Here is a 20632-nt window from a genome sequence, read left to right as displayed (position 1 = left end):
GCTCCATCTGAGACAGGGACTTTGTCTGACCTGATTATCTTGTATCTATCCCAGTGTTTAGCACAGTGCCTGGTACATATACCACAGTAATAATGATTTTTTCCAATGAGTCATGTTCGTTCACTCATTCAATTGTATTTATTGAGTGCTTACTGTGTGCAAAGCACTGTACTAAGTGCTTGGGAAGTACAAATCAGCAACATATAGAGATAGTCCCTACCTAACAATGGGCTCACAGTCTAGAAGGGGAAGACAGACAACAAAACAAAACAAGTAGACAGGCATCAATACCATCAGAATAAATAGAATTATAGCTATATGCACATCATTAATAAAAGAGTAATAAATATGTACAAATAAAATAAATAGAGAAATATGCAAAAATATATACAAGTGTTGTGGGGAGGGGAAGGGGGCAGAGCAGAGGGAGGGAGGGGGCGATGGGGAGGGGAGGAGGATGAGGAAAGGAAAAAGGGGGGGCTCAGTCTGGGAAGGCCTCCTGGAGGAGGTGAGCTCTCAGTAGGGCTTTGAAGGGAGGAAGAGAGCTAGTTTGGCAGATGTGTGGAGGGAGGGCATTCCAGGCCAGAAGTAGGACTTGGGTCAGGGGTCGACGGCAGGACAGGTGAGAATGAGGCACTTTGAGGAGGTTAGCGGCAGAGGAGCAGAGGGTACAGGCTGGGCTGTAGAAAGAGAGAAGGGAGGTGAGGTAGGAGGGGGCGAGGTGATGGACAGCCTTGAAGCCGAGAGTGAGGAGTTTTTGCTTGATTCGAAGGTTGATAGGCGACCATTGGAGATTTTTGAGGAGGGGAGTGACCTACCCAGAGAGTTTCTGTACAAAGATTATCCGGGCAGCAGAGTGAAGTATAGACTGAAGCAGAGAGAGACAGGAGGATGGGAGATCAGAAAGGATCAGACAGGAGGAGATCAGACAGGAGGATGTGTGGAGGGGGGAGGCCCTGTCGCTGAGAGGACCTTGCCAGTGAGTGTTGAGGGATGAAGGGTGAGGGTATGGGGGGGGTGAGGGGTGGGAAGGGGACAGTGAGGGTGGGGGGGGGTGAGGGGACAGTGGGGGGCGAGGAGTGGGGAGGGGATAGTGGGGGGTGAGGGGGGAGTGGGGAGGGGATAGTGGGGGGTGAGGGGACAGTGGGGAGATGAGGAGGGGTGAGGGTTGGGGGCTGGTTGTGGGCTCTGGGCACCTTGACTGGGGTTTTTGTTGGGGTGTGGGGGGCCGGGGGGAAGCATGTACCTGCCCGGGCTTTCACTGGGCACAGCAGGCTGGCTTCCTTGGCCCGTCCCGTCCCTCCTCTCCCGCCCTTCATTTGTCAGGTGGCCGGAACTGGGAATAATAATGATAGTATTGGTTAAGTGCTTACTATGTGCCGAGCACTGTTCTAAGCACTGGGGGAGATACAAGGTAATGAGGTTGTCCCACGTGGGGCTCACGGTCTTCATCTCCATTTTACAGATGAGGGACCTGAGGTCCAGAGCAAAGTGACTTGCCCAAGGTCTCCCATTAGACAAGTGGCAGAGCCGGGATTAGAACCCATGACCTCTGACTCCCAAGCCCGGGCTCTTACCACTAAGCGGTGGCCCGGGAGGCAGCAGGAGGAAGGAGGGCGCGGGGAGGGCTCTGCCCAAGCACACGCCATTGCTGGGGCCTGGCAGGGACGGGGCAGGAACGGGGACACTGAGACCGGGGGAGCTGGGGGAGAGAGAGAAAGAAAGAAGAGGGAAGAGAGTGAGGGGGGAAGAGTCGGGGAGGGAGAAGGAGGAAGAGAGAGAAGGGGGAAAAGACGGGGGTTGGGGGGAGAGAAAAAGGGGAAGAAAAAGCAGCCTGGTTTAGTGGAAAGGGCCTGGACTTGGAAGTCAGAGGTCATGGGTTCTAATCTTGGCTCTGCCACTTGTCTGCTGTGTGACCTTGGGCAAGCCACTTCACTTCTCTGTGCCTCAGTTCCCTCATCTGTAAAATGGGGATTAAGACTGTGAGCCCCACGGGGGACAACCCGATTACCTTATATCTAACCCAGGGCTTAGAACAGTGCTTGGCAAATAGTAAGCACTTAATTAGTGCTTTGCACACAGTAAGTGCTCAATAAATACGATCGAATGAACAAATACAATAATAATAATAAATAATAAAAGAGGAGGGGGGAAGAGAGAAAGAACGTGAAGAGAGAGAAGGGGAAGAGAGAAGGGGGAAGAAAGGGGGAAGAAAGAAAAGGGGGAAGAGAAGGGGAAAGAGAGGGGGGGAAGAGAGAAAGAACGTGAAGAGAGAGAAGGGGAAGAGAGGGGGGAAGAAAGAGAAAAGGGGGAAGAGAAGAGGAAAGGGAGAGGAGGGGAAAGAGAGAGAGGAGGGGGAAGAGGGAGAAGGGAGAGAGAAGGGGAAAAGAGAAGGGAGAGGAGGGAAAAAGAGAAGGGGGAGAGAAGGGGAAAGGGAGAGGAGGGGAAAAGAGAAGGGGGAGAGGAGGGGAAAGAGAGAGGAGGGGAAAGAGAAGGGGGAACGAAGGGGGAAGAGAAAGAAGGGGGAGAGAAGGGGGAACGAAGGGGGAAGAGAAAGAAGGGGGAGAGAAGGGGAAAGAGAGAGGAGGGAGAGAGAAGGAGAAAGAGAGGAGGGGGAAGAGAGAGAAGGGGAAAGAGAGAGGAGGGGGGAAGAGAAGGGAGAGGGGGGAAAAGAGAAGGGGGAGAGAAGGGGAAAGAGAGAGGAGGGGGGAAGAGAAGGGAGAGGAGGGGAAAAGAGAAGGGGAAAAGAGAAGGGGAAAAGAGAAAGGGAAAGAGGAGGGGGAAGAGAGGAGGGGGAGAGAAGGGGAAAGAGAGAGGAGGGGGGAAGAGAAGGGAGAGGAGGGGAAAAGAGAAGGGGGAAAGAGAGAGGAGGGGGAAGAGGGAGTAGAGAGAAGGAGAAAGAGAGAGGAGGGGGAAAAGAGAAGGGGGAGAGAAGGGGAAAGGGAGGAGGGGGAAGAGAGAGAAGGGGAAAGAGAGGAGGGGGAAGAGGGAGAGAAGGGGAAAGAGGGAGAAGGGGAAAGAGAGGAGGGGGAAGAGGGAGAGAAGGGGAAAGAGGGAGAGGAGGGGGTTGAGAGAGAAGGGGAAGAGGGAGAAAAGGGGGAGAGAGAAAGAGACAGAGAGAGATGGAAAGAAGGGGGGCAGGCGGTGCGCAGGTAGCTCGTGAGCCCCGCCCCCTTCCGCCGCCCTCCCTCCGTCGTCCCCGCACACATCCTCCTCCGGGACGGGGGGGGGGGGACCGGGGGACCGGACGGGCCACGGGGGGACGGGGCCGGCCACACCTGGGCCCGCGGGGGCCCCGCCCACCGCGCGGGCGGCAGCCAATGAGCGGGCGCGGCCGGCACAGGGGGCGTGTCCGCCGGCGGCGGCGACGGCGGTGGGGTCGGTCCGCCCGCCCGCCCGCCCGTCCTCCCTCCCTGCCGCCCGTCCTCCCTCCCTGCCGCCGTCCGTGCCGGGGGTGGGCACGGGGAAGGCGCCGGGGATGACGGCCCTCAGCCGCTCCGAGACCGCAGCCGACCCGCCCAGGTAACCGCCGGCGCCGGGCACAACGGGCGGGGCGGGACCGGGGCATCCTGCCAGGCCGGAACCCGCCGCCCCCGGCCTTCCTCCAACGGGGACGGGCCGAGGACCGGCCGGGACAACAGCGAAGGGCCACCGAAAAGGGGCACCAAAAGAGGGGCACCAAAGGGGCACCGCCGGCCTTGGGGGCGGGCAGGGAGAGGGGCGGCCGTGCCCCTGCCCCTGCCCGGCGGCTCGGGTGCCAACACCGGGATTGCATCATGCAGAGTTACGCGACCCCCCGAGCAGACTGAGCCCCTTCCTTCCTCTCCATCCCCCCCATCTTACCTCCTTCCCTTCCCCGCAGCACCTGTATATATGTTTGTACATATTTATTACTCTATTTTACTTGGACATATCTATTCTATTTATTTTATTTTGCTAGTATGTTTGGTTTTGTTCTCTGTCTCCCCCTTCTAGACTGTTGGGTAGGGACCGTCTCTAGATGTTGCCAGTTTGTACTTCCCAAGCGCTTCGTACAGTGCTCTGTCCACAGTAAGCGCTCAATAAATTTGATTGATTGATTTATTACTCTGTTTTACTTGTACATATCTATTCTATTTATTTTAATTTGCTACTATGTTTGGTTTTGTTCTCTGTCCCCCCCTTTTAGACTGTGAGCCCACTGTTGGGTAGGGACTGTCTCTAGATGTTGCCAACTTGGACTTCCCAAGCGCTTCGTACAGTGCTCTGCACACAGTAAGCGCTCAGTAAATTTGATTGATTGCTCTATTTTACTTGTACATATCTATTCTATTTATTTTATTTTGCTAGTATGTTTGGTTTTGTTCTCTGTCCCCCCCTTTTAGACTGTGAGCCCACTGTTGGGTAGGGACCGTCTCTAGATGTTGCCAACTTGGACTTCCCAAGCGCTTAGCACAGTGCTCTGCACACAGTAAGCGCTCAATAAATACGATTGATTGATCATGCGCCGATAAAGTAGAGGGGCCACGGACCCGGGGGGTGCTCGGAACCGCTCGGACACAATTCCTGCTTTGCGTGCCGCTCCTGTAAAACTCAAACTCTCTGCCCTTCTCCGTTTTTGAAAAAGGGGAAAAAAAATCAAGGTAAACCCCGGCGAGAGGGAGGGAGCCGAGCAGGGTTAGACACGCAGGGCGATTAGCAGGTAGTGGGCCGTCGTCAACGTGTCCAGACTCTTTAGATCGACCTTTTAGGCGAGGTTTTTCCGAGGTTTTGGCCCGAGTTGGGTGGGGAGTTATTCCACTCCAATCAGGGCAAGCGGAGGTTTTGCCAGGCGATTTCCCATCAGTTTGAAGACGACCCACTTCTTACCTCCCGTTTTATTGCCTCTGGTCCGAGGGCCATACCGAATTTGTACCCTTCTAGCTTGTGAGCCCCTTGTTAGGTAGGGATTGGGTCTATCTGTGCCCGAATTGTACTTTCCAAGCGCTTAGTACAGTCCTCTCCACACATCATCATCAATCGTATTTATTGAGTGCTTACTGTGTGTGCAGAGCACTGTACTAAGCGATTGGGAAGGACAAGTTGGCAACATATAGAGACAGTCCCTACCCAACAGTGGGCTCACAGTCTAAAAGACTAAAGACACAGTCTAAAGGCTAAAACACAGTAAACGCTCAATAAATGTGATGGAATGAGTAATAATAATAATGTTGGTATTTGTTAAGCACTTACTATGTGCAAAGCACTGTTCTAAGCGCTGGGGGGAACACAAGGAAATGAGGTTGTCCCATGTGGGGCTCACAGTCTGAATCCCCGTTTTACGGATGAGATAACTGAGGCCCAGAGAAGTGAAGTGACTTACCCAAGGTCACACAGCAGACATGTGGGGGAGGCGGTATTCGAACCCATGACCTCCGACTCCCAAGCCCGCGCTCTTTCCACTGAGCCACGCTGCTTAATGGTATTTGCTAAGCGCTTACTATGTGCCAGGCACTGTTCTAAGCGCTGGGGTAGATACAAGGTAATCAAGTTGTCCCACGTGGGGCTGACAGTCTTAATCCCCATTTTACAGATGAGATAACTGAGGCCCAGAGAAGTGAAGTGACTTGCCCAAGGTCACACAGCAGACATGTGGCAGAGCTGTAATTAGAACCCACTACCTTCCAACTCCCAGGCCCGTGCTCTAGCCACTATATTATGCTGTTTCTCACACGCCATGGTGCTTCTCAATGCTCTGCACACAGTCAGCGCTCAGTCAATACGAATTAATTTGGGGGCTTTGAATGGAAATGACACCAATTAGTTAATTACCCCTTACCCGACTCAACCTCTCAGGAGACGATTTATTGAATTCTCTCCAGATTGCTGCTTGGACGTCCATCGGTTCTGATAGAAACTGCATTTTGCCCCCTACAAAAAAGCCGTTTCATTCCTCCCCCTTGCCTTTGATTATTGTCATAGTTCTCCGTGCCATGTGTCCCTTCACAGTATAAATATTTCCTGTCGGATTTAGTATTTGAATGCCGGCGATGTGTTTTGTGTTTATCACTGGCGAGCTGGCCCGGGAACCATTTTTGAATCTCGGCAGGTGGGTCTACTTGACGGTTTCACATGCAAACGCCCGTGATATAATGTCATAATGTTCTTTGCAAAAGTTTGTTTTGTCCCAGTTTCTGTTTTTAATTTATTTCCCGGGAGAGGCCGTGTTCTGTGAGACTGTACTCCTCCTTTCGTAATATAAAATTACCCTCATCCAGCTTGCTCCATGTGGGATACATATCTTCCCGTAGGCCTGGATTTCCCCTACAAGGCTGCCACGAAGTGACCCTTACTGTGGTGATGTAGACCTTCCCAACTGGAAATAGAAATACTCTGTTGTATTGAGCTCTCCCAAGTGCTTAGCACAGTGCTCTGCACACAATAAAGATTCAGTAAATACAGTTGATTGGCAAATTTGGGTGTTCTTCCTTCTAATACCCGACTGGCTGGCTCCCACTGCTGTTTACAAGTTTCTACCCCCTCCATTGGGCCTGAACAAGGAGGAAAACCCCCTCAAACTCAGCCGAGTGGATGGAGAAAGTAGTTGGCCTTTTTCAATTAATCTTGTGCGCTTACTATGTGCAGAGGACTATACTAAACACTTAAGACAGTATTACACAGCAGTTAGACATGTACTCTGCCCACAAGGAGTGAATTTTTTCTTTTTTTTTTGCATCAGGGAATACTCTGAACATGCTGGCAGAGGCACTAAAGGAAAAAAAATATAAAGTAATGCACCAACACTTTAACATTTAATCAGAGTAATTTATACAGTGTAAATCTTCTGAAAATGCTCCTGATGTCAGCAGACCTAGAGGACTGCTGTGGGGGTGGATTTGGGGGCTGAACTGGCCACATGATGAGACTAAACAATTCCATCTGTGTGGGTTTAGCACCGGTTGAGCTGCCTTGGATTACATTCCCAGGTTTGTCAGTTGAGTTACCACACCAATGCTGATTGGAATGTACTTTTCTGTCAGATTTAGATGCTCAGAATTTTTTGGTTTGTACTGTGCCACTGAGTTAAAATTAGTTTTTAATACTGTCTGTTATCGTGTGTTTGAAACATATAATTCACCTATGTGGTTTTGGGTTTTTTTTAATGTGTTTATCATAACCATCTGAAGAATGGCTGGATGGAGTCAGAAGATATGCTTTCTCATCTCCTCCCTTTGACCACTGGGACCATCTGAGAAGCAGCATGGTGGAGTAGATAGAGCGCAGGTCTGGGAATCAGAAAGTCATGTGTTCTAATCCTTCTTCTGTCACTTGTCTGCTGAGTGAGCTTGGGCAAATCACTTCTCTGTGCCTGTTACCTCATCTGTAAAATGGGATTGAGATTGAGTCCCATGTGGAACAGGGGCTGTGCCTAATCCGATCTGCTTGTATCCACCCCGATCCACCCCATCGCTTAGTACAGTGCCTGGCACATAGTTAGTGCTCAACAAAAACTGCCATTATTATTATCATCATCATCTTTTCCCCTTCTGTGCTTTTGGGTCACTTGACACTTCCCCCCTCCACCTCTCCGCCAACCAGCGAAGGGAGTATGTCTGCTAATTCCTTTATATTATACTCTTCCAAGTGCTTAGTACAATGCTCTGGACATAGTAAGCACTCGATAAATACCATTGATTGACAAGACTGTTAAAGTAGTTTTGGATAATTTGGAGCTGCCCCTATGATTTTTGTTTAACAATAAGTTAAATTCATTTTGCAAGTCAATCTCACGCATTTTAAGGTTCTTGGAAGTGGTTTATGAACTCGTTGTCATTGGATTTACTCAAATGGTTTATCACCTGGACAGTCCCAGTCGGTGCAGATTTAATTCAGGTAACTTCTTTCTCTGGGTCAATGCAGAGGGGATTCCAGTTCACAGGTCCTTAGCAAGAGGAAGAAGGTATTGTGCCTGTTCTCCCAATATAGGTCCTTGTAAGTATCATGGAAACTTCAAGGTTTAGTGGGAAAGGCCCTCCTGGGTCATTGGAGAGGTTACAGCTCCCCTTTTTGGCTCTCCTATTGTTGACCTGTAGTGCTAACTTTAGTAGCAATAGATGTAGGTCGAAACCTAGATATAGGCCAGGAAGTGACAGCCCATAGAAACATGGAGACCTGGGATCATAAGGAGTTTATGCCGTAGCTTAATAGAGGAAGAATAAATTGGAAAGATCAAGACTCTTCAGTTGAGAGAGATCCAGGCTGAGAAGACATGAGAACTCTACAAAATCATGAAGGATATAGACTCCACAAGTTTGGAATTGTTGTTCAGCAAATCCCTTAGCACCAGAACTGAGGATGTTTATTTAGAGGAAAAACTTTTTTCTCCTAATGGTGATTTATATGGAATCCGTCACCACAATAATTTAGGCAAACAGAAAATATCAAGAAATGGTTTGGATAAATTCATGGACAAGCGTTCCATGATGACTTAGAGGGGGAAAATTAGTCAAATCAAGTAGAATTTAGATTAATATATGGCCAAATAATCTCTGATGAATTATTAGAGGGAAAAGTGAGGGATGTTCATACACCCAGCCAACTGTAAGGATGAAAATGGAACCCAACCATCACCTGATTCTCTTTTGATTCCTTGGGCCCCACCGTCAGACAGCTCTGGGCTTAATGGACCATTGGTCTAACCTAGTATCACATTTCTTAAGAGATCATTGAAGGAAAACAGCCAAAATTTTAGGTTTTCTGACTGAATTGACAGGAATTAGGGCCAGATTGTCAGCCTAATTCAGTGGATTCTAAGCATATTCATTTAATAGTGGGTGGGAGAATACGCAGGCCTGAACGTCACTCACGGTTCAGTTCTTTGGGGCTTGGAGGACCAGAAGATGGGCATGGATGAGAAGAATCATTGGGTGAGGAGCTTTGAATTAAGGAGAAAGAGCTCAGGAACTTGTGATTTGGCATTTGGCAATGGAGGAGAGGACTGTGGATCCAGTGAGGTTGGATCCAAGAGCAGGTTGGGGGCTTGATTGCCCTGTTCCACGGTAGCTGGGACTCCATCCTGGGGATGCAGCAAGGTATAAAGCTAGATCTACCCTTCTTCAGGAAATGTTTCCCAGTGACTGGAGTGGAATAGGCACATGGGGTTGTCATTCTCTAACCTCAGCTCTTGCTTTAGCATTCCATCCCTGTATTGTCATAGTTTTGGAGTATTAGAGGGATTTTGGGGGGTTTAATGTGGGAGCACAGAATTAGCTGAGATCAAATGTGACTCCAGTCAGCCATCTCCTCTCTTCAATTCCAGCCGCCTAAGAGATTTGATTTGTGAGTAATGTTTCCTGGCGGTTCTCCTGCAAGGTGGTTGAAGGGAAGAAGTAGCCAGTTGTCGATCATTCTTTGCGTTGAGCGCGGTGGACGGTCAAATGCCCACAATTGCATGAGCATGTACACACAGTCAGTGGCAGAAAGGTTGGCTGTACTACCTACAGATTCTGGGAATGGGTCTCAGTGACTGAGAACAGAATTATGCCATCCCTATCCAGAATACAATAAATATAATTTTTTGGTTCATGACCTTGGCATTGTACTTGACTCATCTCTCCCATTCATCCCATGTATTCAGGCTGTCACCAGATCCTGTTGGTTCTACCTTCACAGCATCATCACTCAAATCCGCCCTTTCCTCTCCATCCAAACTGCTACTACGTTGATCCAGGTCTTCATCACATCCCACTTCTACCACTGCATCAGCCTCCTCGCGGACCTTCCAGCCTCCTCTCTCTCCCGGCTCCAGTCCATACCTCCTCCTGCTCGGACCATTTTTCTAAAAAAGTGCTCAGTCTGTGTATCCCCACTCCTCAGGAACCTCCAGTGGTTGTCCATCCATCTCTGCATTAAACAGAAACTCCTTACTATTGACTTTAAAATATTCAATCAGCTTGCCCCCTCCTATCTTGCCTCACTGATTTTTCTATTACAAGCCAGTCAGCACACTTCACTCGTATGCCAACCTACTCACTGTACCTTGATCTCATCTGTCTCTCTGCGACCTCTTCTCATGTCCTCCCTCTGGCCTGGAATTCCCTCCCCCTTCATATATGATAGACAACCACTCTTCCCACCTTCAAAACCCTATTAAAATCACACCTCCTCTCAGAGGCCTTCCCTAAGCCCTCATTTCCCTTACTCCCTCTCTCTTCTGCGTCACCTATGTACTTGGATCGGTAAGCACTTGATAGGCACCCCACCCTCAGCCCCACAGCACAGCACAGTACCTATCTTTAATTTATTTTAGTGCCTCTCCCTCTAGGCTGTAAACTCCTTTGAGCATAAAATGTGCCTACCCACTCAGTATTGTACACTCCCAAACTGCTTAGTACAGTGCTCTGCACACAGGAAGCACTCAGTAAATACCATTGATTGATGGGTCCATTCAGTCCAGTGTTCTATCCAGGAATGGCAACAGGATGCTTGGAGAAATTATGCAGTGGTTGGCATCTTCCTTAATGATTTTGAATGCACTATCAAGCATCCCTAACTTCTCCTTCTGATTCGGATTGTGAATGTATGCAGATTTCCTTTGAACCTACTGATGTTTTCAGCCTGCATAACTTCCCTAGTAACATTTCATGTGCTTGCCAGCTTCTGTGTAAAGAAATGTTCCCTTTTGTTTGTTTTGAACCTTCCATCTCCAGACTTTGGATGCTTCCTCATTCTAGTATTGAGAGATTCAGTGAGCAATATCTATATATTTGAGCTTTTGTAAATTTCACCCCTGTCCCCTTTCAGCCCCTTTCCAGCCGACTTTGACATCTACTTCATGGACAGAATTAAAACTCTCAGGAGTGAACTCCACAAATTCTCCCCCTTCCCTCCCCAGTCCATGACCCCTCCAGCCCCTTCTCCCTCTATTCCCTCTCATCCTTCTGTGCCATCTTCTAAGGGGAGATCACCTATCTCCTTTCACGATCCACTGCATCCCTTCTGCACCTTATTAAAATACTTGGGCCCACCCTTCATCCCTCCCTCACTGCTGTCTTTAACCACTCACTGTCCAATGGCTCCTTCCCCTCTGCTTTCAAACATGCCCACCCATCTTCTATCCTAAAAAACCCCCCAAAACCCTCTCTTGACGCCACTAGCTTTTGCAGTTAGAACCCCATGTCCCTCCTACCATTCCTGTACAGACTGCTTGGGCGGGTTGTTTACGCCCGCTGCCTTTAGTTCCTCTCCTAAAACTCCCTTCCCAACCCCCAGCAGTCTGGTTTCCACCTCCCCCCCCCCCCCCCCCAAATTCACTGAAACTGCTCACTCCCAAGTTCTCCTTTGGAAAACTCATTGAGAAGCAGTGTGGTCTAGTGAAAAGAGCATGGGTTTGGGAGTCAGAGAACCTGAGTTCTACTCCTGGTTCCACCACTTGTCTGCTGCGTGACTTTGGGCAAGTCATTTAACTTTTGTGTCTCTTTAACTCATCCGTAAAATGGGGATTAATTCCTTCTACCTCGGATTTAGACTGTGAGCCCAAGTGGGACAAGGGACTGTGTCCAACCTGATTTTCTTGTATCTGCCCCAGTGCTTAGAACAGTGCTTGATACATAGTAAGAGCTCAACAAATATCATAGAAAAAGAACAAAACTTGCCCCAACAGCTTGACATCATCCTTGACTCATCTCCTTCAACGGGCATATTCAATCAACAAATCCTGTTGGTTCTACCTTCACAACAACTCTAGAATCCCCACCCCTTCCTCTCCGTACAAACTGCTACCACACTGGTTCAAACCCTTGTCACATCCCACTTCTGCTAGTGCATAAGCACTTAATAATTACCATTGCTGATGGTAAACATTTTTCATTTATAATGTTAATGATTTGCGCAAAATATCGTACGTGATATGATTGTAAAGTGGAAGAAGCATGGCCTAGTGGGTAGAGTACGGTCCTGGGATGCAGAAGGTCATGGGTTCTAATCCCAGCTCTGCACTTGTCTGCTGTGTGACCTGGGGCAAGCCACTTAGCTTTTCTGTGCCTCAGTTCCCTCATCTGTAGACCGGGGATTAGGACTCTGAGACCTATGTGGGGCAGGGACCGTGCCCAACCCAGTCATCTCATATCTACCCCAGTGCTTAGAACAGTGCCTGGCACATAGTAAGTGCTTAACAAATACCATAATAATAATAATTATTATTATCAACCTCCGTGATGACCTTTCTGCCTCTAGCCTCTCTCATCCCCAGGCTGTAGTCCACTCTGGTACCAGAATCATTTTTCTAAAAAATTGGTGTGTGCACATCTCCCCACTCCTCAAATGGTGGCAATGATTTCCTCTCCATCTGCATCAGACAGAGCTGTGTACCATGTACCATTCTAAATATTAAGGTAAAAGTCAGATAATCAGGTCAGACACAGTCTTTGACCCACATGAGGCTCACAGGCTAAGTAGGAGAGAGAACAGGGATTGAATCCCCATTTTGAAGAGGAAACTGAGGCACAGAAAAATTAAATGACTTGCCCAAGTCACACCTCAGGCAACTGGCAGAGCCGGGAGTAGATCTCAGTTCCTCTGAACCCCAAGCTTGGGCCCTTTCTACTAGGCCCCACTGCCCTCCACAGTAGCTGAGCTTTGCATCAGTGCTTTTTTCACATTTCCATTGCCAGATTCCACACAAGATACCTGTTGGAACAGATGGGGAAAAGAAAGCAGTGCCCCCTACAACTTGCCAGACAGCTAGCCCGATGTGACACTTTGGCTAATGATGTCAACTGGCCAAGGTCGTTGAGCTGCCCGGAAAAGTGAAGGATGGGGTGACCATGATAGAGGGTATGAGAGCTAGCCTACAAGTGGGGCCTCCCAGATGTTCATTGGTCTTCTGAGCCCACTGTTGGGTAGGGACTGTCTCTATATGTTGTCAACTTGTACTTCCCAAGCGCTTAGTACAGTGCTCTGCACACAGTAAGCGCTCAATAAATACGATTGATTGATTGATTCTGCAGTCCTCTCAAGGGTTGCTTAATATCCCCTCCCCTACCCAGCTCCATAGGAGCAGTTCATTACCACCGCTTTTGCTGTCACCGTAAGCCCACCTTGAGACCACACATTAAGCCCCTAAATGCTGGGGTGGGCTACCCATGCCTGTAACCATAATGGAAGAAGGGTCTTCCGGCTGTGGGACCCCAGTTAGGCTGGGGAAGGTGACATGAGGTGACATTTGTAAAATGAGGATTGACTGTGAGGCCCATGTGGGACAGGGACTATGTCCAACCTGCCTAGCTTGGATCTACCCCAGCACTTAGAACAGTGCTTGATACGTAGTAAATGCTTAACAGGTACCATCATTATCATCATCATCAAGTCACGTAGCTTCTCAGTGCCTTAGTTACCTCATTGGTAAAGCTTAAAACTGGGAGCCCAGTATGGGACATGGACTGTGTCCATCCTGATTAGCTTGTCTACCCCAACACTTAGTACAGTGTGCTTAAGAAATACCATTTAGTAATAAGTAGGTGATCTGCCTGGATAATTTAGGCCCCAAAGTGAATTTTCTGTGGCCTAACATTCAGTTGAACTGCCTGTATGGAGTAAATCAACCAGTTAATTGCTTCATCGGTGCAGTAATCGCTTCATCTTGGTCTGGGTAGGTTGTCACTTTCTTGTCTTTAGGGGTGCCTGTCCCACTTCCTGACTGCTCAAGGTTGGTCAGAGCTTGCGTTTCTGTGGGAGACCTGAGGGAGCTTATGACTTTGCATGCCTTGACCCAACCATTGCAATACCCTGCTTGTGGTGCTATTATGATTTGACTATTCACCGCAGCTAGAATGGTGCAGATTAGCCTTGTGGATCTGCTGTAGTATTTGCCAGAGTGGAATTTGGTAACACGGGAAGTGGTGGAGGCAGCAAACATTAACAGGTTCCAGAAGTGTTTGGATAAAGTCATAATTGAGCTGGATGATTGATTGAGAGGAAGAGTTGAGATGTTAGGTGGTAAGAGGGTTGAATTGGAGGGAAAAGTTAGATTTTTTTTTTCCAAAAGGCAAACTATTAATATTGAGTCAGATGTCAATGACCACACTCTTCCAAGAGCCTTCAGGTGTCACTGCCAGAGATTGAATGCTGGTTATTCCATTTATATTTCCGCTGTGTACCATGACAACACCCTACCTGTGGAGTGTTGCTTATGCAAGATGGAAAAGAGAAAACTTCTTCTTGGTATTCTTAGCTGGCATGGTAGGTGCCACCGTGATACCAAAGGAAAAACCAGGTAATGCCTAGAGGGACATTCCAGGTATGTGGTCAATCGGGATGCAGATTTCTGGATATGATAGTACTGTACTTAGCTCAGCACTGTTCCCTTGTGTCGCACAAAGTGAATTGCAAGATGTGACTGAATTTGGAGCCTTGAGTCTTCCCCTGAGTCACTGTTTTATTATGACTATATTAGTCAAGTACTTAGTATGTCAAGCACCGCTGTAAGTGCTGGGGCAGATACCAGTTAATCAGGTCCACGTGGGGCCCCCAGACTGAGTAGGAGGGAGAAAAGATATCGAATCCCCATTTTACAGGTGAGGAAACTGAGGCACAGAGAAGTTAATTGACTTGGCCAAGTTCACACAGCAGGCAAGTGGCTGAGCCGGGGTGAGAACTCAGGTCCTCTGACTCTTTCTACTAGGCCACACTGTTTCATCTGAATTAGTCATTAGGTGCTCACATAAGCATGAGGTTGTTTTTTCTATCTCAATCAATCAATCGTATTTATTGAGCGCTTACTGTGTGCAGAGCACTGTACTAAGCGCTTGGGAAGTACAAGTTGGCAACATATAGAGACAGTCCCTACCCAACAGTGGGCTCACAGTCTAAAAGACTCACGGCAAGCGAAGCTTGAGGAGGCTGAGCATCTGTCTGCCGCATAATCTCGTGGCCAACTTCAGGAACAAGCCAGCTGTCCCCATCCAAGTTATCTGTGAGGGGTAAGCTGCCATTCCTGACCTGTGAGGGTGCCACGAGGGGTGTGGTGACACTGCTGTCCGAGACTGTGTAGTGTTGGCACAACACAGTTGTGCCTCAAAGCCATTCACCCTCAGCCCCTTTGGGGGTGGGAAGCAGTGTATAGCAATCCACCTTGACCCGAGGAGGTAGGTGCTCTGTGGTTCCATGTAATGCCGAGGCCCGTCCAGCAGTGATCGGAGGAGGTTTGTCAGAGCTAAGGGCTCCGCTTTCCCGTCTTTTGTCAGTCATTCATTCAGCCATATTTATTGAGCGCTTACAATGTTTGGGAGAGTACAGTACAACAATAAACACATTCCTTGTCCACAGGGCTGGGAGTCCTCTGTTCCCCTCAGCTGCTCTGGTCGCTTCCCCACCCCTCTGAGGGGTGATTCGAGGGAGATCCTGGCAGCTGTGACTGCCTGGAGTTCCTGTCAGCTGTCTCCCGGAGAACCATAGCCTGACTCTTTACCCCGATTCTCCTCACCAGCCTGGCGGCAGGATCATGAGGCCCACAGGCTCCGCCAGGGACGGGCCCCAGAAAACCCACCCCAGCCCTATTCTGCCTTCAGCACCTCTAAGTGCAGCATTCATTCATTCATTCAATCGTATTTGAGTGCTTACTGTGTGCAGAGCACTGTATTAAGCACTTGGGAAATACAAGATGGCAACATGGCAGCAGGCAAACTCAGGTCTCTTGAAGTAGGAGAACATTTCAGTCCCGGACACCCAGGTCCCCTCAGGAGGTGGGGAAGGAAGGGGTCATCCGTGGCGGAAGGGGAGCAGGAGTCTTGACTGCCTCTGGTCAGCGGCTGGGGTAGGCCCCAGGAGGCCCGAAGCCCATCCAGCTGGCCTGCCCGACAGGAAGGGTACCAGGGATTCCTGGGCATTTCCTGTGCTGGTTGTAATTCCTATCACAAACTCAGCAGCTCGACTATAGCTGCCAAGACTGACGTCCTTACTCACTGTACTCTACTGTGTATGGGGCTGAAATTAGACATTGAGAGGTAGCCCTGCATAAAGGACTTGTACTACTGTAGACTGAAAGTTCCTTGAAGGCAGGAGTCGGGTCTACCAACTGTATGGTACTCTCCCAAGTGCTTAGTACATGCTCTGCACAAAGTAAGCACTAAGTAAATACCACTGATTTTTTTAAGCATTTTCCTTTGGGTAATAGGCTAAAAACTAGATGCTCAGGATCAGACTTATCTTAAAACAGTCTGAAAAATTTTCAGACCAGGCCACTGTCCGGAGCAACTGGTTAATGTGGCTTCTCATCCATCGCAGAAGAGGTCACTATTCTCTACTGCAAGATGTAACAACAACCCAGGCTCTCTAAAGCTCTTTCCTTGGTGAATGGAAAGAGGAAACTGGGGACTATGGCCTCTTCTCTGCCTCTAACACGTCTGACCTCCTTGGTTAATGTGAGCTGGATGAAGTTGCCAAAATAACCCTAATAAAATTGTTAGTTTCTTTAAGATTAACATAGAACCTTTGAGAAGAAAACTTGGAAAAGTTCAAGGAAAAAGCTGCTGAGATTTCAACCTTCTCCTTTGAAAGCTACACTTCAAGTTGCAATTCTAAACAATAAGGACTTCATATTAAACAAAAACAAATGCAGTTTAAACACCCTTTCCATGCACAAAACCCACTTTCTTCCACTTCAGTGGAAGTTGAACCACTCAGTCAGTAGTTTATTTCGTGGGTGCCAACTGTGTGCAGAGCATTGTACTAAGGGCCTGAGAGGGTACAACAGAGGAAGATGCCAATATCCCTGCTGCTTGTCCTCTAGACCATAAGCTCACTGTGGGCAGGGAGTGTCTGTTTATTGTTGTACTGTACTCTCCCAAGCGCTTAGTAAAGTGCTCCACACACAGTAAGCGCTGAAGAAATTTGAATGAATGAATGAACTTACAATCCGTGTGGAAAGATAGACCATGGAATAAAATTTCAGGTAGGAGGAAGAAGGGAAAGGAGATCTATCTATAACATTAATTTGTGCTTAAGTAACAGGGTATGTAAGATATGTACATATGTGCTCAGAGAGGCCCAGAGTACTTAGGTGGCAAGGAAAGTGCCGAGGTGGCCATTACTGGGATATCAAATAGGGAGATTGGAAATTAAATGGGGAAAGCCTTCCGGAGGAGATGTAATTTCAGAAGGACATTGAGCATGAGGGAAGTTGTGGTCTGTGAGGCGGTGAGAGCTCAAGAGAGGAGGGAGGGCGCGAGCAAGAGATCAGTGGAGGGGAAGAGGGAAGATGAGAAGGCTGCATGTTGAGTAGCTGAGCTTGACAGGAACCAAGAGTGTGAGCTGAGAGGTTGTGGGAGAAGAGAGTGGATAAGTAGGACATCACTAATTTCCTATTACATCTCAGCATGTTCTCTTCACTCCTCTAACACCTACCTACTCACTGTACCTCGATCTTGTCTATCTCATCTCCGACCCCTCACTCACGACCTGCCTCTGGCCCTCATATCTGACAGACCACCACTCCCCACTTGAAAGCCTTGTTATAAACACATCTTCTCCAAGAGGCCTTTCTCAACTAAGCCCTCATTTCTCCTACTCCCTCTCTCTTTGCACTTAAATTTGTATCCACTATTTACCCTACCCTCTGTCCCACAGCACTTATGTACATATACATAACATTTTAATGTCTGTTTTCCCCTTAAACTCCTTGTGTACAGGGAATATATCTACCAATGCTGGTATATTGTACTTTCTCAAGTGCTTAGTACAGTGCTCTGCACAAAGTAAGCCCTCAAAAAGCACTCAGTGAAGCACTAGGAAAAGAGAATAAGCCTGGGAGTCAGAGGATTCTAATCCCAACTCTGCCACTTGTCTGTTGTGTGACTCTGGGAAGTCACTTCACTCCTCCATAATAATAATAATAATAATGATGGCATTTATTAAGCACTTACTATGTGCCAAGCACTGTTCTAAGCTCTGGGGAGGTTACAAGGTGATCAGGTTGTCCCACAGGGGGCTCATAGTCTTAATCCCCATTTTACAGATGAGGGAATTTATGCCCGGAGACGTGAAGTGACTTGCCCAAAGTCACACAGCTGACAATTGGCGAAGCGGGGATTTGAACCCGTGACCTCTGACTCCAAAGCCCGTGCTCTTTCCACTGAGCCATGCTGCTTCTCCATGCCTCAGCTACCTGTAAAATGTGGATTAAGAGTGTGAGCCCCACGTGGGACATGGACTGTGTCCAACCTGTTTACCCTAGCACTTAGTACAGTGCCTGGTACATACTAAGCGCTCAACGAATACCATAAAAAAGTTGTCTAATTTCAGCACACATACAATAGAGTGTCAGCCAGGAGATGAATGTATGTTTCTGCCTAAGAGCAATTTTTCTAGCTTTTTCCTTCCCTAGCCGTTGTTGCTCATCTCTGGAACTCCTACCGAAGTCCAGCCCCCAAACGTATAAGGCTACATTTAATTCAAACAAGCAAAGGTTACAAAGTTATAGTTTAACAATTTGGGTTAAACAGTGTCATTATAATGCCAACATTATGTAAAGCCTGAAGTCAGAGTGCACTAAGTTTACCCAATGGACTAGACTAAGATAACTTTGGATTACAATATGGCCAGCTTGCAAACAAGTGGCAGACATAGTTGAGGGAGCTTGTCGTCTTATTTTTGCCAGTGGTATGTGTATTTGGATAAACCAGGCTTCTTGCATTCCCCCACCATCCGCTGGCTCTGACAGGGATCCCCCATTGGGGGTGATGCTGAGAGACTTCTTAATCTTTTGGGAAAGGGGAACTCAAGAGACATCCTCATAATCCCTTGTGCTTAAGTAATGACTGAGTCAGTCTTTACAGTGCCTTGTCCAGGTCAGGAAGCCTAGGAAGTTCAAGGTAGCTGAGGCCAGGGTTGCTGTTTTGCGGAACCGGAGTAATGAAGACCTCTAATCAAACAATCAGTGGTACTTATTGAGCCATTACTGTATTTAGAGCTCTGAGGTAAGCCCTTGGGAGAGTCCACTATAACAGGGTTGGTAGACACGTGCCATGCCTACAGTGAGCACAGTCTAGAGGACTTTAAGAACGGAACCCAGATGTCCATTTTGATCAGCAGACTAAACAACTTTCCACATCTCCAGACACATCCTAAAACATTCAGGTGACATTTGGAGGATTGGGAGGGGAAGAATCTCTCTCAAAAAGAGACCTCAGAGTTGCTTGTGCATTGCCATACACAGCTGTGCATATTGCAACACAGAATAGTACTTTCTGTTTATCCTGCACAGGTATGTGTATGTGTCTGTCTGTCTATATATTTGTATATATAATATTTTTTTGGTTGGCAGATTTCCATGATTGTGCAAATCATTCTCTGTTGGATGATACTCCCCAAGCATTAGATGTTGGCCACTGGAATGGGAATTATTTTTTGCCAGTACAGTTATAGACAGAGGAAATCTCTTCATCTCTTCGTGGAACAATAAGAATATAGTGTTTTTCTTATGGCATTTAACTGCCTACTGTGTTTTAGGAACTGTATTAAGTGCTGGGGCAAAGTAAGCACTCAATAAATATGATTGAATGAGTGGTGGTGGCTGCTTTTGATACCAATTGGCTAGTAAGTAGGGCTAAGAAATGCTTCAGGATCTTGAAGCTGCATTGCTTAAGTGTGTCGTGGGCAGGGAATGTGTCTTATCTATTGTACTCTCCCAAGTGCTTAGTACAGTGCTTTGAACACAGTAAGCGCTCAAAAAATAGGATTGACTGGCTTAGAGTTAAGTACAGTAACAAAATTTTGAAGAGGAGGGCTGTGGGTAGAGTTAAAAAAAAAAGAGGCCCAATTTCCTAACCAAGCTAACTTTTGATCTGAGCAGGATCTTGTGGCTATTGATCACTCCATTCTTAAAGGAGAGATAAACAGCTAAAAATAAATCCGTAAGCCCGAGTTCCATTTTTATCTTGTTCTGTGAAAGCACTAGGCAAGCCCAGTGAACCTAATACCCTTGTTTTTGCAGCCAATTTGTCAGCATTTGAGATGGTGCTCGTTGTTTATCAGACTAGAGAAGAAATAATAAAATAAATTACAGTGTTTGCAGCCATGAATGCCATAGTAAGGTGTGTGTATAATCATCAGCTATAATTGTGGGTGTTAGTTGCTTATGACTGTGTGAGAATTTCCCTGTCTTGGGGCAGAAACTTTCCGTCGTTCATCTCAGATGCGAAGATGGAAGTCCTGAAACTTTCCCAAAGAACCTATTTTAGCCCACACAGAAAAACTTTAGGGGAGCTTCAAGGAAAATGGAAAAATGTGGATCCCCTTCTAAAAAGAAACTTCAGCTGTAGTCTAGTCTGCTGCTTATGTGAGCCTGTCACCTTCCAATGTCTTACCAGTTTACAAAATGATCTGCAGCCCTTTCCATTCTAAACTGTTGCTTGAAGAATCCATCATTCAGTGATATTTATTGAACTCTCACTGGTGCAGAGCACTGTACTAAGCACTTGAGAGAGTACAGTACAACAGAATTAGTAGACACGTTCCTTGCCCATAACGAATTCACAGTCTAGAGGGGGAGACAGACATCGAATATGCTCCATTTCTTTTTGTCCTTAGCCTGACTGATTTTAGGCATGCTTACCTAATTTTTTTTTTATGGCAGATGTGTGAACCTATCTAATTCTAATGGCTTCATAATCTGACATGG

At 47.6% G+C, this 20632-nt stretch overlaps 1 protein-coding gene across 1 annotated transcript in view; it reads left to right on the top strand.

Annotated features, from left to right (window-relative positions):
• The first annotated feature begins 3437 nt into the window (after positions 1–3437).
• GRAMD2A (GRAM domain containing 2A) overlaps positions 3438–20632 on the top strand; it is a 116671-nt gene continuing 99476 nt past the window's right edge. The window contains exon 1 of the mRNA XM_038746547.1: positions 3438–3522. Coding sequence (XP_038602475.1) covers positions 3479–3522 — 44 coding nt within the window. The 5' untranslated portion in view covers positions 3438–3478. The remainder of the gene's footprint in view (positions 3523–20632) is intronic.

The sequence above is a fragment of the Tachyglossus aculeatus genome, chromosome 5, assembly GCF_015852505.1.
Source record: "Tachyglossus aculeatus isolate mTacAcu1 chromosome 5, mTacAcu1.pri, whole genome shotgun sequence".
Taxonomy (NCBI): Eukaryota; Metazoa; Chordata; class Mammalia; order Monotremata; family Tachyglossidae; genus Tachyglossus; species Tachyglossus aculeatus.
The sequence above is the reverse complement of the archived record's forward strand: the minus strand, read 5'-3'. Positions and strand labels throughout refer to the sequence as shown.